The following is a 14,142-nucleotide window of genomic DNA, read 5'->3' as shown; positions in this document are numbered from 1 at the left end:
TTGAAACTGCAGGGTGAGAAACATGCTCTCAGTGTGACCCAGGATCCTTTCTAAGTGGCCACTTTGGTCTGATTGAGTTCTGGGAAGCTCAGTTTTTTGACAGTTTCTCTCCATCAGTTTCTATCCATTCAGTGCAAACTTGTCTGCACTGAAGACGATTTCAGCTTCTCATTTCACTTCACCACGGCCTTCTGATTCCATTCAAAACTTGCAGGGAAGGGAATGGGCTGCTATTTTTAGGCCTCCACAAAGACCCCGGCAGATTTACTGGGAAACTTCCTGCTAAGTTTGAGAAGCTGGCTTCTGGCTCCTTATTACTTGTCTAAAGAATGCCAGGTTCTTCAGCTGTCAAGTGAGCAGACGGAGTTGGAAGGTGTTTTTCCCAACTGAAATGCATCCACAGTGACGTACCAAATGCCCAGGAATGCGTGGATGATGGAGAGAGACACTTGGGGCCATCTTACTTCAGAGTCTAACTAGTATGTATCAATTACAGTGTTTAATGGTGCAAATGGACAACGTGATTTCAAACATTCATTGGCTCATTGGAGACCCGAGAACAATTGGATCCAGAATTCAGACAACACACATTTAGTCCTTGGCTTTGCTCTCTCTGGGTTGGCTTCATTCTTTAGCCACCCTATGACATAATTCCTCCCCTCTCCCGGCAGCTTGGTGCTTCCCACTCTTTGGCTGCAGCAGATTGTAGATGTACCATTTACCAGGCAGTGAAGAGCCCAAGTCCTAACTGGCTTCTCACACTCCTGAGCTCCGCTCTGATTAGATCAGTGGTTTTCAACCTGTGGGTGGAGACCCTGATGGGGTTCAAATGACCCTTTCACACGGGTCGCCTAAGACCATTCTACACATGTATATGGGTGTTTTGCCTACATAATATCTGTACGCTTGGACAGAGGAGGCTGTTGGGCCCTTGCAACTAGAGTTATGGATGGTTGTGAGCTGCCAAATGGGTGTTGAGAACTAAACTCAGGCCCTTTTTGGAAGAGCAGCCACCATCATCGCTATTAACCTCTGAGCCACCTCTCCAGTTTATCGGTGTTCTATCATGACAACAGGAAAAGAAACTAAGGCAGAGGACTAACCGTAAAATTATTTTTGTTGCTACTTCATAACTGTAATTTTGCTACTGTTATGAATCGTAATGCAAATATCTGATATGCGGAATAGTCTTAGGTGACCCGTGTGAAAGGGTTGTTTGAACCCCATCAGGGTCTGGACCCACAGGTTGAAAACCACTGATCTAATCAGAGTAGAGTTCAGGAGTGTGTCCCACTTCCTGGTTTCCCCTTTGAAACCTCCCCTCCCCTCCTCCCTCCTCTCCCTGCCTCTATGTGGGTGCCCTCCCCAACTCCTGCCTCACTGCTCTAGCATCCTCCTATGCTGGGACAACAAGCCTCCACTGGACCAAGGGCCTCCTGTCCCATGGATGCCAGATAAGGCCATCCTCTTCTACCTATGCAGCTGGAGTCATGAATCCCTCCATGTGTACTCTTTGGCTGGTGATTTAGTCACTGGGAGCTCTGGGGTGATGGGTATTGTTGTTCTTCCTATGGGGGGAAGAGGGATTCTTAAGTGAAAAAAAAAATGCCTCCTTAAGATCAGCCTGTAGGGGCTGGGGATTTAGCTCAGTGGTAGAGCGCTTACCTAGGAAGTGCAAGGTCCTGGGTTCGGTCCCCAGCTCCGAAAAAAAGAACAAAAAAAAAAAAAAAAAAAAAAAAAGAAAAAAAGATCGGCCTGTAGGCAGGTACATGGGGCACTGTCTTGGCTTTTGTTTGATGGGGAGGGCCCAGATCACTGTGCATGGTACCAGCCCTAGGCAGGTGGTCCTAGGTTCTATATAAGAAAACAGGTAGAGCAAGCCATGGGGAGCAAGCCGGTAAGCAGCACCCCTCCATGACCTGACCTCCAATTTCCTGTCTCCAGGTTGCAGCTCTGACTTCCTTCCATGATGCAGTGTGACCTGGAAGTGTAAGATAAACCCTCTCCTCCTCAAGTTGCTTTTGGTCATGGCGTTTATCATAACAATAAGAGAGTGAGTAATACCATGAACAGTTCCAGTCTATGACAGAAGAAGAAGAAAAAAAATACAGTTAGAGTTCTCTAAGTGAACATTCCTGTCAGTAAAAATCACACATGGTGATTAGCGATCCCACAACCTTTACCTTGCATATGGGCCTGGTGTTGCACTCTGTGGTTCTAGCTACTCAGGAGGCTGAGACAGGAGGATGATAGGTCTAAAACCTGCCTGGGTTAAAGGCAGCCTAGGCAGTTTGGTGAGACCCTGACGCAAAATAAGAAGTGAAAATAGAGGGCTGGGGTACAACTCAGTAGCAGGACATTTGTTTAATATGGGGGAGGCCCTGGTCAGATATCTTACTCTGCTAGCCTGAAAAAAAAGACAGAAAGAAAAGAAAACAGAGAACTCTTACTCCTCGGTGCATCAGGTGCAGTCCTGGGAAGCCAGACATTTGCATTTCAAATTCTGTGCATGTGTTATTCAAAGCAGTTTCTCTGAACACTGTTGAGGTTAATAGACTTGCCTTGTTTTGTTTTATATGCGTGTGTGTGTGTGTGTGTGTGTGTGTGTGTGTGTGTGTGTGTGTGTGTGTGTTTGTTCCCACACTCATTTGAAGACCCCAGGACAGCCTTGGATGTCATCCTAAGAAACTCTTCCTACCTTTAAAAACAAAAAAAAACAAAAAACCTGCAGACTGGGTCTCTCTGTGTAGCCCAGGCTGTCCTGGAACTTACTCTGTAGACCAGGCTGGCCTCAAACTCAGAGATCTGCCTGCTTTTGTCTCTCGAGTGCTGGGATGAAAGGCATGCACCACCACCTCCCGGCTTCTTCCCACCCACTTTGAAACACTGACCTGTGCCACTTCTTAAGCTACACTAGGCTGCCGAGTGTGTAGCACTCAACATTTTTACACGGATTCTGGGGACTGGGCTCAGGACCTGGTGCTTACAAAGCAAGCTCTTTACTGAGTAAAGGGCTCTCTCTCCATCCCTAGACATTGCTTCTTCATCCCTTGGGAGTTGTCCTTGGCTTAGATTCTCCTGTTCTGTGGTCCTGCCCTCCCCTACCTTCCCTGTAATTAAACAAATACATAATATGAAATATTGTACACTATACACATATAAATATATGAATATGTGTATACATATATATAAATATAAGTACACACACATACACACAAATACACACACACACACACACACACACACACACACACACACACTGGCTATGGTGGCAAGTGCCTTTAATTACAATGTCTCTGAGGGTTTAAAGCCAGCCTGGTCTACATAGAGAGTGCTAGGCCAGTCTAGACTACATAGAGAAAACTAGTTTCAAAGTTTTTTGATTTGGGGGGCAGGGCGGGGGGAGGGGTCTTGGCACCAAGTCTCCTGTAGAGCAGGCTAGCCTCAAATTTACTGTGAACTTGAACATGATCTCGATCTTCTGTCCTACTCCACCTGAGTGAATCACCATGCTAGAATTATGCAGCAGACCCAGGGCCATGTGTATGCTAGGCAAATAGTCTACCAACTGAGGGACAACTTTAGTCTCCTGGGATTTTGAAATAGGTTCTTGTGTAGCCCAGGCTAGACTCAAACTTGTTCTGTAACCAAGGGATCATCTTAACCTGGAAATCCTGCTTCTCCCCTCCTGAGTGCAGAGATCACAGGTATGTGCCAGCTTGTCCAACTTTCTTCTGTTTGTTTGTTTGTTTTTGTTTTTAAATAGGAAGATAACATGTGCCCTAGAGAGGCTGGGACAATCACTGAGGTGATGTCCATAAGGAAAAACGTGCAAGTCACCTCACTTAGGCCACCTATTAGCAAGGGCTGTTATTTCTATCAGATTTAAGGACACAGAGTTGGTGGTTTTAAGGGCTAATCATTAACCATGCTAGGCAGATCAGCACTATATGAGCCGTGAGCCGTGAAGATACACTGGCCCTCAGTGTTCTAAGTTCAGAAGATCTGTGAACAAGATATAATTCCAGTGAACTGAAACCCCAGGGTGCAGCCAAACGCGCAGAGTAAAGGGTGCTTGCGAATCACCGGTGCCGGCCTCAGGAACTGTGAGAACACTCCAAGCCACTCAGAACTGTCCACCCATGCCTGTGAAATCCCTGCTTTCTCCAGAGATCCGCCTGCCTCTGCCCCTGTCTCCCCAGTGCTGGTCAACAAACATTTTTAGGCACATTTTATGTAAGACTCTACAGCAGGGATCTGGGGGTACATAGCTTAGTGAGAAGATAGCTTCTCACTCCGTGAAAAACTCGTTTGGCACACAACCATCTCCACCCTCCCCTTAACGGAAAAAGGTACACAGAGAGACATGCAGTCTGTTTCTGGAGAGATCACGGAGCCCAGGTTAACCTGAACCTTGCCGTGAGTCTGAGGATGACCTTGAATTTAGGATTCTTCTGACCTCAACCTCTGGGCGCTGGGATCACGTCTGCCGTGCCAGATGTAAACAGCGCTGGGTAGGGGTCTCCAGGCTTGCCTGCAGGGTGTAACATCCCCAACCTTCCTCCTAAAACTGGGCATGCTTTTAGCCCCAGCACTTGGGAGGTAGAAGCAAGCGCATCTCTGTGGATTTGAGGCCAGCCTGGTCTACAAAATGAGTTTAAAGACAGCCAGGGCTACACAGAGAAACCTGTTTTGGGAAAAACAACAACAACAACAAAAAAATCCAAAAGGAAATTAAAAATAAATATTTACCAATAGATAAATTTTTATAAGAAACTACATTGCTTCCCTGCTCTGAGTCCTCTGGGCCAAGCCAAACTGCCCTGAGCAGCCTGCTATCCCAGGGGGACCTCTATTCTCCTGCCACATCTCCATCAGACTCCTGAGCCACACAGGCGGGAACACGTTGTCTTCTGAGAGGCTTGGAGCAGCAGCTGACTCAGACAGATACAGACATCAGCAGTTAAACAGTGAATGGAGCTGGGGACTCTTATGGAAGAATAGGAGGAAGGATGGTGGGCCCCAAAGGGGATAACAACTGCACAGGAAGACCCACAGAGTCTCTCAGAGTCTGAACCACCAACTCAAGATTGTACCTGGGCTGGACCTAGGCCTCCCGGCACATACATAGCAGATGTGCAGCTTGGTCTTCATATGGGTCAGGAACAACTGGAGCGGGGCTATCCCAAAAGCTGTTGCCTGTCTGTGGGATATGTTCTTGGAGCTGGGCTGCCTCCTCTGGCCTCCTGGGAGAGGAAGTGCCTAGTCATGTAGAGACTTGAGGTCCCAGGGTGGGGAAAGATACTCAGGGTGGCCCCCAGACACTCAGAGGAGAGGGGGAGGAGGGATGGGAGAAGGATTGTGAGAAGGGTGACTGGAAGAGGGGGCAGTGGGCAGGATGTGAAGTGAATAAGTAAAAAAAAAAAAAAACCCTATATGCAAGCTGGTTACAGTAACACAAGACTGTATGTAACACCAGTGGGAAGCTAAGGGCCTGCCTCTGGAGTTCCAGGGCCTACTCGGGATATAGTACAGTCCAAGCAAACCTGGACTCCAGGAATAGAAAAGGTAGAACTGGTTTCATTTCTAGAGAGGAAGAGCTGTACTTGAGAACTGACCTTGGACTTAGCCTTAAGAAGTAGGCTAGGTCAAGAGAATCCAATCAGCCAGCCCTCTGGACAATATACTCTCTATCTCTCTAATTAGATAACTCTATCCACTAGACTGTCTATATTTTTTCTGCTGCTCTTATACTGGCTTCTATCATAATTGATGATTTATCGATTTTCTTATCTGGTCGTTCGTTCATTGAATCATGATAGAAGGCTCACTTTACCTGAAATCATGCCCAAGGCTGGGCATAAGGCAAAGTGAGTGAGCTTTTATACGGTAGAAGCTCAGACTGAGCAGAGAGGAGGCACGTAGACGTAACTCGTATAGCACGACAAGCGCTCTAACAGACAGGCACGCCCGCGGAGCTCAGAGGTGAAGCCTTCATAAAGAAAGTGACCTGGAAGAAGGTTCTGGATGAGTTTGCAGGGGTGGAGGGTGTCGGGGGAGAGTGGAAAGCCCCTGAGAGAGGAGCCAATTGCGTGTGAAGGTTGTGGTAAGTAGTTTGGTATGCAAGGCTCTGGGGTGTGCCGTAAGAAGGACCTGTAAAGGTGGGTGGGGTTTAAGTCATGTGAGTGCCATTTCACTAACCCAGAGGACAGATGAGAAGGTCTTCAACAACTGAAGCCGAAAAAGAACGAACTGGATGAGCTCAAGAATAGGGGGGGTCCGATCAGCAAGACAAGCCACTAGGTGGTCAGAGTTAATAATGCAAAAGCTAGCCGTGATGGGTCCTGCCAGCCATCCCGGCACTGGAAAGGCTGAAGCAGGAAGATTATGTGAGTTCAAGGCCAATCTGGGCTGCATAGTTTTTAAAAACAGATTTGGGGAATGAATACCTGTGCAGCGGAGGGAACAGGAGCTCTAGTCTCCTCCACTCTATTGTAACAGACTTGATACACTGTTTAGGCATCCACACAACATCCGGTGGACACGCCTCGCTCGTTCGCTCGTACTTAATAAATTTTTCCTCACGGAGTTAGTGAGAGCTCAGTGGTTATAAATGGGTACTCCTCTTGCCGAGGACCGGAATTCTGTTCCCAGCATCCACACACGGCAGTTAGAACCAGCTGTAACCCCGGCTGCAGGGGATCTGATGCCGTCTTCAGGCCTCTGAGGGCACTGCATGAAAATGCATACCCCCTCCCCCAATTAATTATACACCTAATTAATTTTTTTTTTGAAAGGTTCTAAATTTTATTACTGGACAAATTAGTTCAGACACAAGTAAATCTCTAGGTTAAAAATGTTGAAATCCATCTGGTCGGACTGATCGATGACGGTGATTCAGTAGAAATCCTCAGTCTGGCCGTAGTGTGACTCCTTATAGACCCAGCTTCGTTCTCCTCCAGTGTCTTCTCTTAGAGTTGTACCTGATTTTGTTACCAGTTTTCATCCGAATCCATTGAGGAATAGGACGATTTTGCTTTTGTTTCTTTGCCAGGAATCGCTTGATTCTGAAAGTCTTGTGAGAAGACATGGCGAGGATCTGAATCAGGCGTAGAGCGCACGATGGCGGAGGAAAGGAGAAGAGCACACCTAATTAATTTTAAAATAAAAATTTTTAAAAGGATTTGGGGGGGGGGTCTGGTCTCAATGTAGCTGGCCTGGAACATGTTACATAGACCAGGGTGGCCTGGAACTCACAGAGATATGTTTATCTCTGTCTTACAAGTGCTGGGATTAGGGCTGGAGAGCTGGCTCAGCGGTTAAGAGCACTGACTGCTCTTCCAAAGGTCCTGAGTTCAATTCCCAGCAACCACATGGTGGCTAACAACCATCTGTAATGAGATCTGGTGCCCTCTTCTGGCCTGCAGTCACATATGCAGGCAGAATGCTGTTCATAAAATAAATACATATCTTTAAAAAAAAAAAGTCTGGCTTTAGAGTTAAAGATAGAAGGTAGAGCTTGGCCTGGGGATGGTGCCACCTCTGTGCACTCACATGGTACAGACTAGGCCGAATTGAAGAATCAGCTTTAGAAGAGGCCCTAGGGGGGATCGGAGAGGTCGTTAGCACAATAGCCTGGTCAAGGCCAGCAGCTGGCAGGGGTGGGAGTGAGGTGGGAGTCGGGGTTGGTAAAGAGAGGATTCCAGAGAAAAGCAGTGAGAGCCAGGAGATAATTGAAAGTCACAGCAAGCAAGAAGGAAGTCAGAACTGATGAGAGAGAAGACCCGAAAAGCATTTGTGACATGTCTCCAGGAAAGAAAGAAGACAGTACAGTTGCCCTAGCATGCATGAAGCCCTGGGGTCCAACCACAGCACTGCATAAACCTAGTCCTCATACTTAGAAATCCTCTAGTCCTCATACTTAGAAACCCAGAAGGTGCAGGCAGGGCAATGAAAAACCCACTTCTCCATAGAGAATTCTAGGCTAGCATGGGTTAAAAAAATCCATTCCCCCCTGGGCTGGAAAGATGGCTCAGTGGTTAAGAGCACTGAGTGCTCTTCCAGAGGTCCTGAGTTCAATTCCCAGCAACCACATGGTGGCTCACAACCATCTGTAATGGATCCAATTCTGTCTGAAGACAGCTACAGTGTACTCACATAAAATAAATAAATCTTTTTAAAAAAGAAATCCAGTCCCAAAGCAGGGATGTGTGTGTGTGTGTGTGTGTGGGGGGGGTGATGTGTTAATCTTCAAATTTTATTAAAAATCTGCTGCCACCACCATAGATATTTCTTTGCACTTAGTCTTCAGGAGGACATCCATATTAAATACTACCGAGTGTGGATACTGTGCAAGTGTAGTCTGTCGGAATTGAAGCGCTTGATAGAAGTGGCTGGAACATAGAAATTGATGTAATTTGTTTGACATTTGGAAAAGTCATTCTGAGGCCACCTTCATAGTGTTCTAGGAACGGAGCAGTCTTCAAATGTCACCCAGCTCAGCATCTGGACCCTTTGCATTCGCTCACCCTTTCAACACTGAGTGTCTGAAACAGCCTAGGGAGTGCCAGGGACAAAAGGTGCCATCTCCTCTCCCAAGGAGCTCCCTGTCCGGTGGATCTAAACAGGGACTGTCAGTGAGGTAAGAGCGGCCTCCAGCTGACGATGGAAGACGGCCCAGGGCAGAAGCAGGAAACATGGTTGCTATCATGATTAGAAATCTTTCCAGATGAGGCAGGGGTTGGTGGTGCATGCCTACAATATCAGCACTTGGGACGTGGACTCAGGAGGATCAGGGGTTCAAGGCAGCCTGGGAATACCTGGAAAACCAGGAGACCTGCAGTGGGTTGGCCTAAAGCTGCTTGTATTTTTTATTTATTTATTTATTTATTTTTTGGTTCTTTTTTTCAGAGCTGGGGACCGAACCCAGGGCCTTGCGCTTCCTAAGCAAGCGCTCTACCACTGAGCTAAATCCCCAACCCCAAGCTACTTGTATTTTAATACCCTGCCCCCTCCCCCAGTTATTTCTGATTGGTAAATAAAGATGCCAACAGCCAATAGCTGGGCAGAAGACACATAGGTAGGGTTTAGGTTTCCTAGGCTTGAGGTCTGAGGAGAACCATGAGGGAGAAGAGTGCAGGAGGAGGAAGGAGAAGCCACCATGAGTTTAGGAATCAAGAGAACATGGCCCTGAGGGTTGGCCAATTGGAGTCAAGAGCAGTCCAGATGACATAGTAAGTAGTAACTCGGGGTTATCGATAGGAAAGTAGACTCTAACAGCGGGGAGGGTAGACATCTGCCCAGCTCCTGTGCTGTTAAGGCTTATTGTACATATAGAGGTTGTTTGTGTCTTTCATCCGGGAACTTAAGTAGAAACCTTGAGCCAGGATTTAATACCTTCTACCTTAGAGACCCTATTTCACCCTCTCTCCCCAAGGCCGGATATGGCGGCACACACTTCTAACCTCAGCACTCGGGAGGTAGATTCAGATGGCGCTCTGTGAGCTCAAGGCCAGCCTGGTCTACACAGGAATTCCTGGGCAGTCAGAACTACACTGAGAGACCTGTTTGAAAAAGACCAACCAATGAAAAACACACACACCTCAAATCAAACCAACCAACTAAACAAAGAAAAAGAACCAATGTCTTCAAGGTGCTTCGCGGAGCATAAGGGTTCAGATCCAAGGGAGAAAAACTGTAAAAACAAAGAATGGAACCTCGTGTAGCTGAACAGGGTACAAAGAAGAGGATGCAGGTGATGAATGGGGAGAGGTGGGCACCAGGTGGCTTTGTAGACCCCTCCTAGAGTTTGATCTTGCCGGGGTGTAGCTGAGTGCTACTTACCTGACATTCACAATTCTCTAGTTCAATCCTCAGTGAGAGGAAGGAAGAGAGGGAGAGAGAGGGGCTGGAGGCGTGTGGGGGGGGGGAACTCAAACATCACAAGTGTGGAGGTCAGAGGACAACTTGGGGTGGGGCATGTGTCTCCTACCGCATGGGTTCCAGGGATCTATTTCAGACTTGGTGGCAGCCCCTTTACTCACTGAGCCATCTGGCTGTGCTACTTCTTTGTGGTTTATACATATTTTTTATTTTTATGGGACTGGAGAGATGGCTCAATGGTTAAGAGCTCTTGCTGTTCTTCCTAAGGATAAAGGTTCGATTCCCAGCTCCTTTTGGAGGCTCAAAACCAACTGTAACTCCAGCTCCAAGGGATCTGAAGCTGTCTCTGGCTTCCATGAACACTGCATGCAAGTAATTCCCAGACACACATACAGGCAAAACACTCATAAAATAAAGATTAAATTGCATACACATTTTTCTCTTTTCTCCCTTTCTTACTTCACCCTGACCTTTGTTCCTTCCTTTCTGCTTGCATTCTCAAATCACAGCCGATCTGGCTATACCTAGAGAGGATAAAGGCAGGGCTTTATTTATGGTTTGTTCATGCTTTGGTGTAGAGAAAAGTTAGGCGTTGAAGATCCCTGACACTCAGATCCCACCCATGAGGGGGATCAGACGGTGGTCCCTGGGCATGCTAGCCAGGCAAGTACTCTATTCTTCAGATACATCTCCAGGCTTTGGGTTTTTAAGTCAGGGTCTCATCATGTTGCTCAGGCTGGCCTGAAACTTAGCATTCCCAAGTACTGGGAATACAGGCATGAGCCCCATGCCAGCCTGCAACCTGAGCTTAGGTGACAATAAGAGACAAAGCCAGAGGATTCCAGAAATAATTCACATCACCCAGAGATCCTCCTCTCATCCCAACCTGCCTACGTTCTGATTTTAAGGGAGCTGGGACCCCACAAGGGGTGAGCAGGGATCTTATTTGCAGAGAGAAGTCTACCCATCACTAACAATGGGGCCCCTGCATCAGCAGATTCAGCCTCATCCGGGAACCGGCTGCACAAACAGAAATCTCCAGCCCTTCCCTCAGTCTCCCACATCAGTGTCTGTGTTTTTAAGACATGTCAGAATGACACCCGTGCCCACTGGGCTTGAAAAGCTCTGATCTACAAGATCGGAAACTGCTTCTCTGGTAATCTTTATGGTTCAGCATTGCAATCTGCACGTTATTTTGTATGGCTGATTGACATATGCTCCCTTTGTAATGACCCAAAGTAAATTCTACTCCTTTTTTTAAAAAAAGCTTTTCAGAAAAATAATTTTAAAAAAGATCAGTACCAGGGATTGGATTCAAGGCCTTCTACATGCTAGGTAAATACTCTGTGACTTAGTGACATTTAGATATTTTTATTTCAAGACCGGGTCTTACTAAGTTGCCCGGGCTAGTCTTGAACTCATTCTATAGCCTTAGTGGGCCTTGAACTTATGACCCTTCTTGCCTCTGCCTCATAGAGTAACTGGGATTGCAACAGGCCTGTGCTGCCACCATCCTACCTGTTTTGGTTTTGTTTTGTCTATAGTTCTGCTATCCTGGAACTCAGTATATAGACCCAGCTGGCCTTGAATTCACAGAGATTCTCCTGCCTCTGCCTCCCCTTCCAAGCTTTGGGATTAAACGTGGACAGTATTATTGCCTGGGTCACTATACTTACTTTTTTTTTAAAAAGATTTATTCATTTATTATATCTAAGTACATTGTAGCTGTCTTCAGACACACCAGAAGAGGGCATCGGATCTCTTTACAGATGGTTGTGAGCCACCATGTGGTTGCTGGGAATAGAAATCAGGACCTCTGGAAGAGCAGTCAGTGCTCTTAACCACTGAGCCATCTCTCCAGCCCCCACTATACTTATTTTTAAGCTATGGCTTTTGTGGGGACCAGAGGAGTCCAGACAAGGATGTTAGATTCCTGAAGCTTAAGTTACAAATGGTTGTGACCAGCCTGATGTGGATGCTGGCATCCAAACTCAGGTTCTCTGGAGAAGCAATGCACACTCTTAACCTTCAGCCACCTCTGCAGCAGCACCACCACCCTTTTGCTGGTTCTGTTTTTGGCAGGATCTTCCTACAACTGAGTCTACCCTTCAGCTCATTGTGGGGTGTAACCTTTAATTATTTTCAAACCTTATTTTTTTTTTTTTGGTTCTTTTTTTTGGAGCTGGGGACCGAACCCAGGGCCTTGCGCTTCCTAGGTAAGCGCTCTACCACTGAGCTAAATCCCCAGCCCCTCAAACCTTATTTTTAATGATGGTTCTTAAATGCTTAGAGCCCACAACCCACCAAAGGTAGTGGAAAAGAAAGGGTACAGGGGAAGTGGACTTGTTTGGAAATGGTTCTTTGGAGCAACTCCCATCTGTGTTGTCAGGAAATCAGCAGTCCAGTTCGCAGGTTAGCAGACAGTGGCAGCTCGATCCACTCGCAAACACCTCACGGATACACTAGCAGTCCAGTTTGGTAGCAACAGTAGTGACATGACCTGATGGAGACAGCCAGGCCTCAGCCTTGGCTCGAGTCAGCAGGAGAGACCAACAGGGACACCAGGAGAAGTTCTCAGCTGTGCCTTTCTCAGGGAAGCAAAGATCAGCGAAGACTGGAGACCCACAAGGGTTGCACAGCTAGCTCTACCAGCAAGACAAGTTCTGTCTCCTGTGTAACCCTCCAAACATCACGTGTCTTCCACGTGCCTCACCTCAGCACGAGCATCCAATCAGCCTGAGTCTTTGGAAGGGGCAACAAACTTTAGCACACACAGAAGGTTTTTTTTTTTTTTTTTTTTTTTTTTTTTGGTGTGTTTCTCTCTATGGCGGACCAACACATGAGTGTTGTTAGCAAAGAATCCTTCATCACCTGTCCTATCACGTGCTTGCTTTAGCAGAACGTCCTCTCTCCTGTGTCTGCTTCAGCCAAACATTCCTTCACAAGTCAGCCTTAGCCTTTCACACCTGTGTCCACTTTAATGAAATGTTCCTTCAGGTGTTTGCCCCAGCAAAATTAAACACCATCCAACCGACTTTCCAAAGAAGCCGTCACTGAACTTCCACTTCAGTGTAGGTCAAAGTTTCCTTAAATTCCCGACACTCTTGCCTCTACCTCCTGAGTGCTGTGGTTTTGGGCCTGCAGCACCATGCCAACAGAGAGCTGTCATCATTCTAAACTGAAATACAGTTACACAGTGACTGCCCGTCAGCACCCCTGACCATGACTGCACATTGAATCTCTCTGAACTGGACGATTCCAGGTATCCGTGAACTCTATGACACTTGTCTTTTGTTTAGTTGGTTTTGTTTTTGTTTTTGTTTTTTAGATTTATTTTATTTATTATATATAAGCAAACTCACTGTAGCTGTCTTCAGACACACCAGAAGAGGGCATCAGATCCCATTACAGATGGTTGTGAGCCACCATGTGGTTGCTGAGATTTGAACTCAGGACCTCTGGAAGAGCAGTCAGAGCTCTTAACCACTGAGCCATCTCCCCAGCCCGGTTTTGTTTTCTTAAGACAGGGTTTCTCTGTATAGTTCTGGCTGTCCTGGAACTCGCTCTGTAGAGCAGGCTGGCCTCGAACTCAGAAATCCACCTGCCTCTGCTTCCGGAGTGCTGGCATGAAAGGCCTGCACCACCCAGTAGTACCTGTCTCTTTATAGCTAGTTTATTTCACTCATCGTAGTTTGTCTTATGAGTTGATTTTCCTCCTTGTATCAGTGTTGTAGCATTTTTTTCTTTTCCTTGCATTTACTTCTTCTCATTCATGTTGGAGCAGAATTTCTCTCCTTTTTGAAGCCTAAAGGTATTCTACGGCCTGCACCCAGTGTACTTTATCATTCATCCAAACGTTTGAGCTTGCTTCTACCTTTTGCCTTTTGTGGATAACACTGCTACTGTACAGTAAGAAGAGTCCGGACCCACCTCCTGTTCTTGAGACAGAGTCCTAATAAGTTGTGCAGCCTTGTCTAAGAAACTCACTGGCCAAAGGACTCCTACCACCCGGATCTCCCGAATAGCCGGGACTCCTGTAGGCAGACAGCACCAAACTCAGCTGAAGAATCACTCAGGGTTAGGACTGAGACAGGGGCTCCCTCTATTAGCTCAGGTTCCTGCCTCAGCCTCTCAAGTGCTGTGGTTATTGACCTGTGCCACCACTCTGAGTCCTTTAAGAACATCTATTTGCTGGGCATGGTGGCTCACATGTGAAAACCCAGCTCTCAGGAAGTGGAGGATGGGAGGCCAAGAGTTCTA

At 46.9% G+C, this 14,142-nt stretch overlaps 1 protein-coding gene across 1 annotated transcript; it reads right to left on the bottom strand.

Moving 5' to 3' along the window:
• Positions 1 to 6,798: 6,798 nt before the first annotated feature.
• LOC148003026 (large ribosomal subunit protein eL39) lies at positions 6,799 to 7,147 on the bottom strand. Its single transcript, XM_087574999.1, has one exon. It carries the CDS (start codon positions 7,088 to 7,090, stop codon positions 6,935 to 6,937), a length of 156 nt encoding a protein of 51 aa, XP_087431125.1. The 5' UTR covers positions 7,091 to 7,147; the 3' UTR covers positions 6,799 to 6,934.
• Between the last annotated feature and the right edge of the window lie 6,995 nt (positions 7,148 to 14,142).

Source organism: Rattus norvegicus, chromosome 10 (genome assembly GCF_021556685.1).
Source record: "Rattus norvegicus strain SHRSP/BbbUtx chromosome 10, alternate assembly SHRSP_T2T, whole genome shotgun sequence".
Lineage (NCBI taxonomy): Eukaryota > Metazoa > Chordata > Mammalia > Rodentia > Muridae > Rattus > Rattus norvegicus.
The sequence above is the reverse complement of the archived record's forward strand: the minus strand, read 5'-3'. Positions and strand labels throughout refer to the sequence as shown.

Bases quoted from the DNA above. Each gene is read 5' to 3' on its own strand.
- LOC148003026 (XM_087574999.1), bottom strand. From the start codon at position 7,090: ATGTCTTCTCACAAGACTTTCAGAATCAAGCGATTCCTGGCAAAGAAA.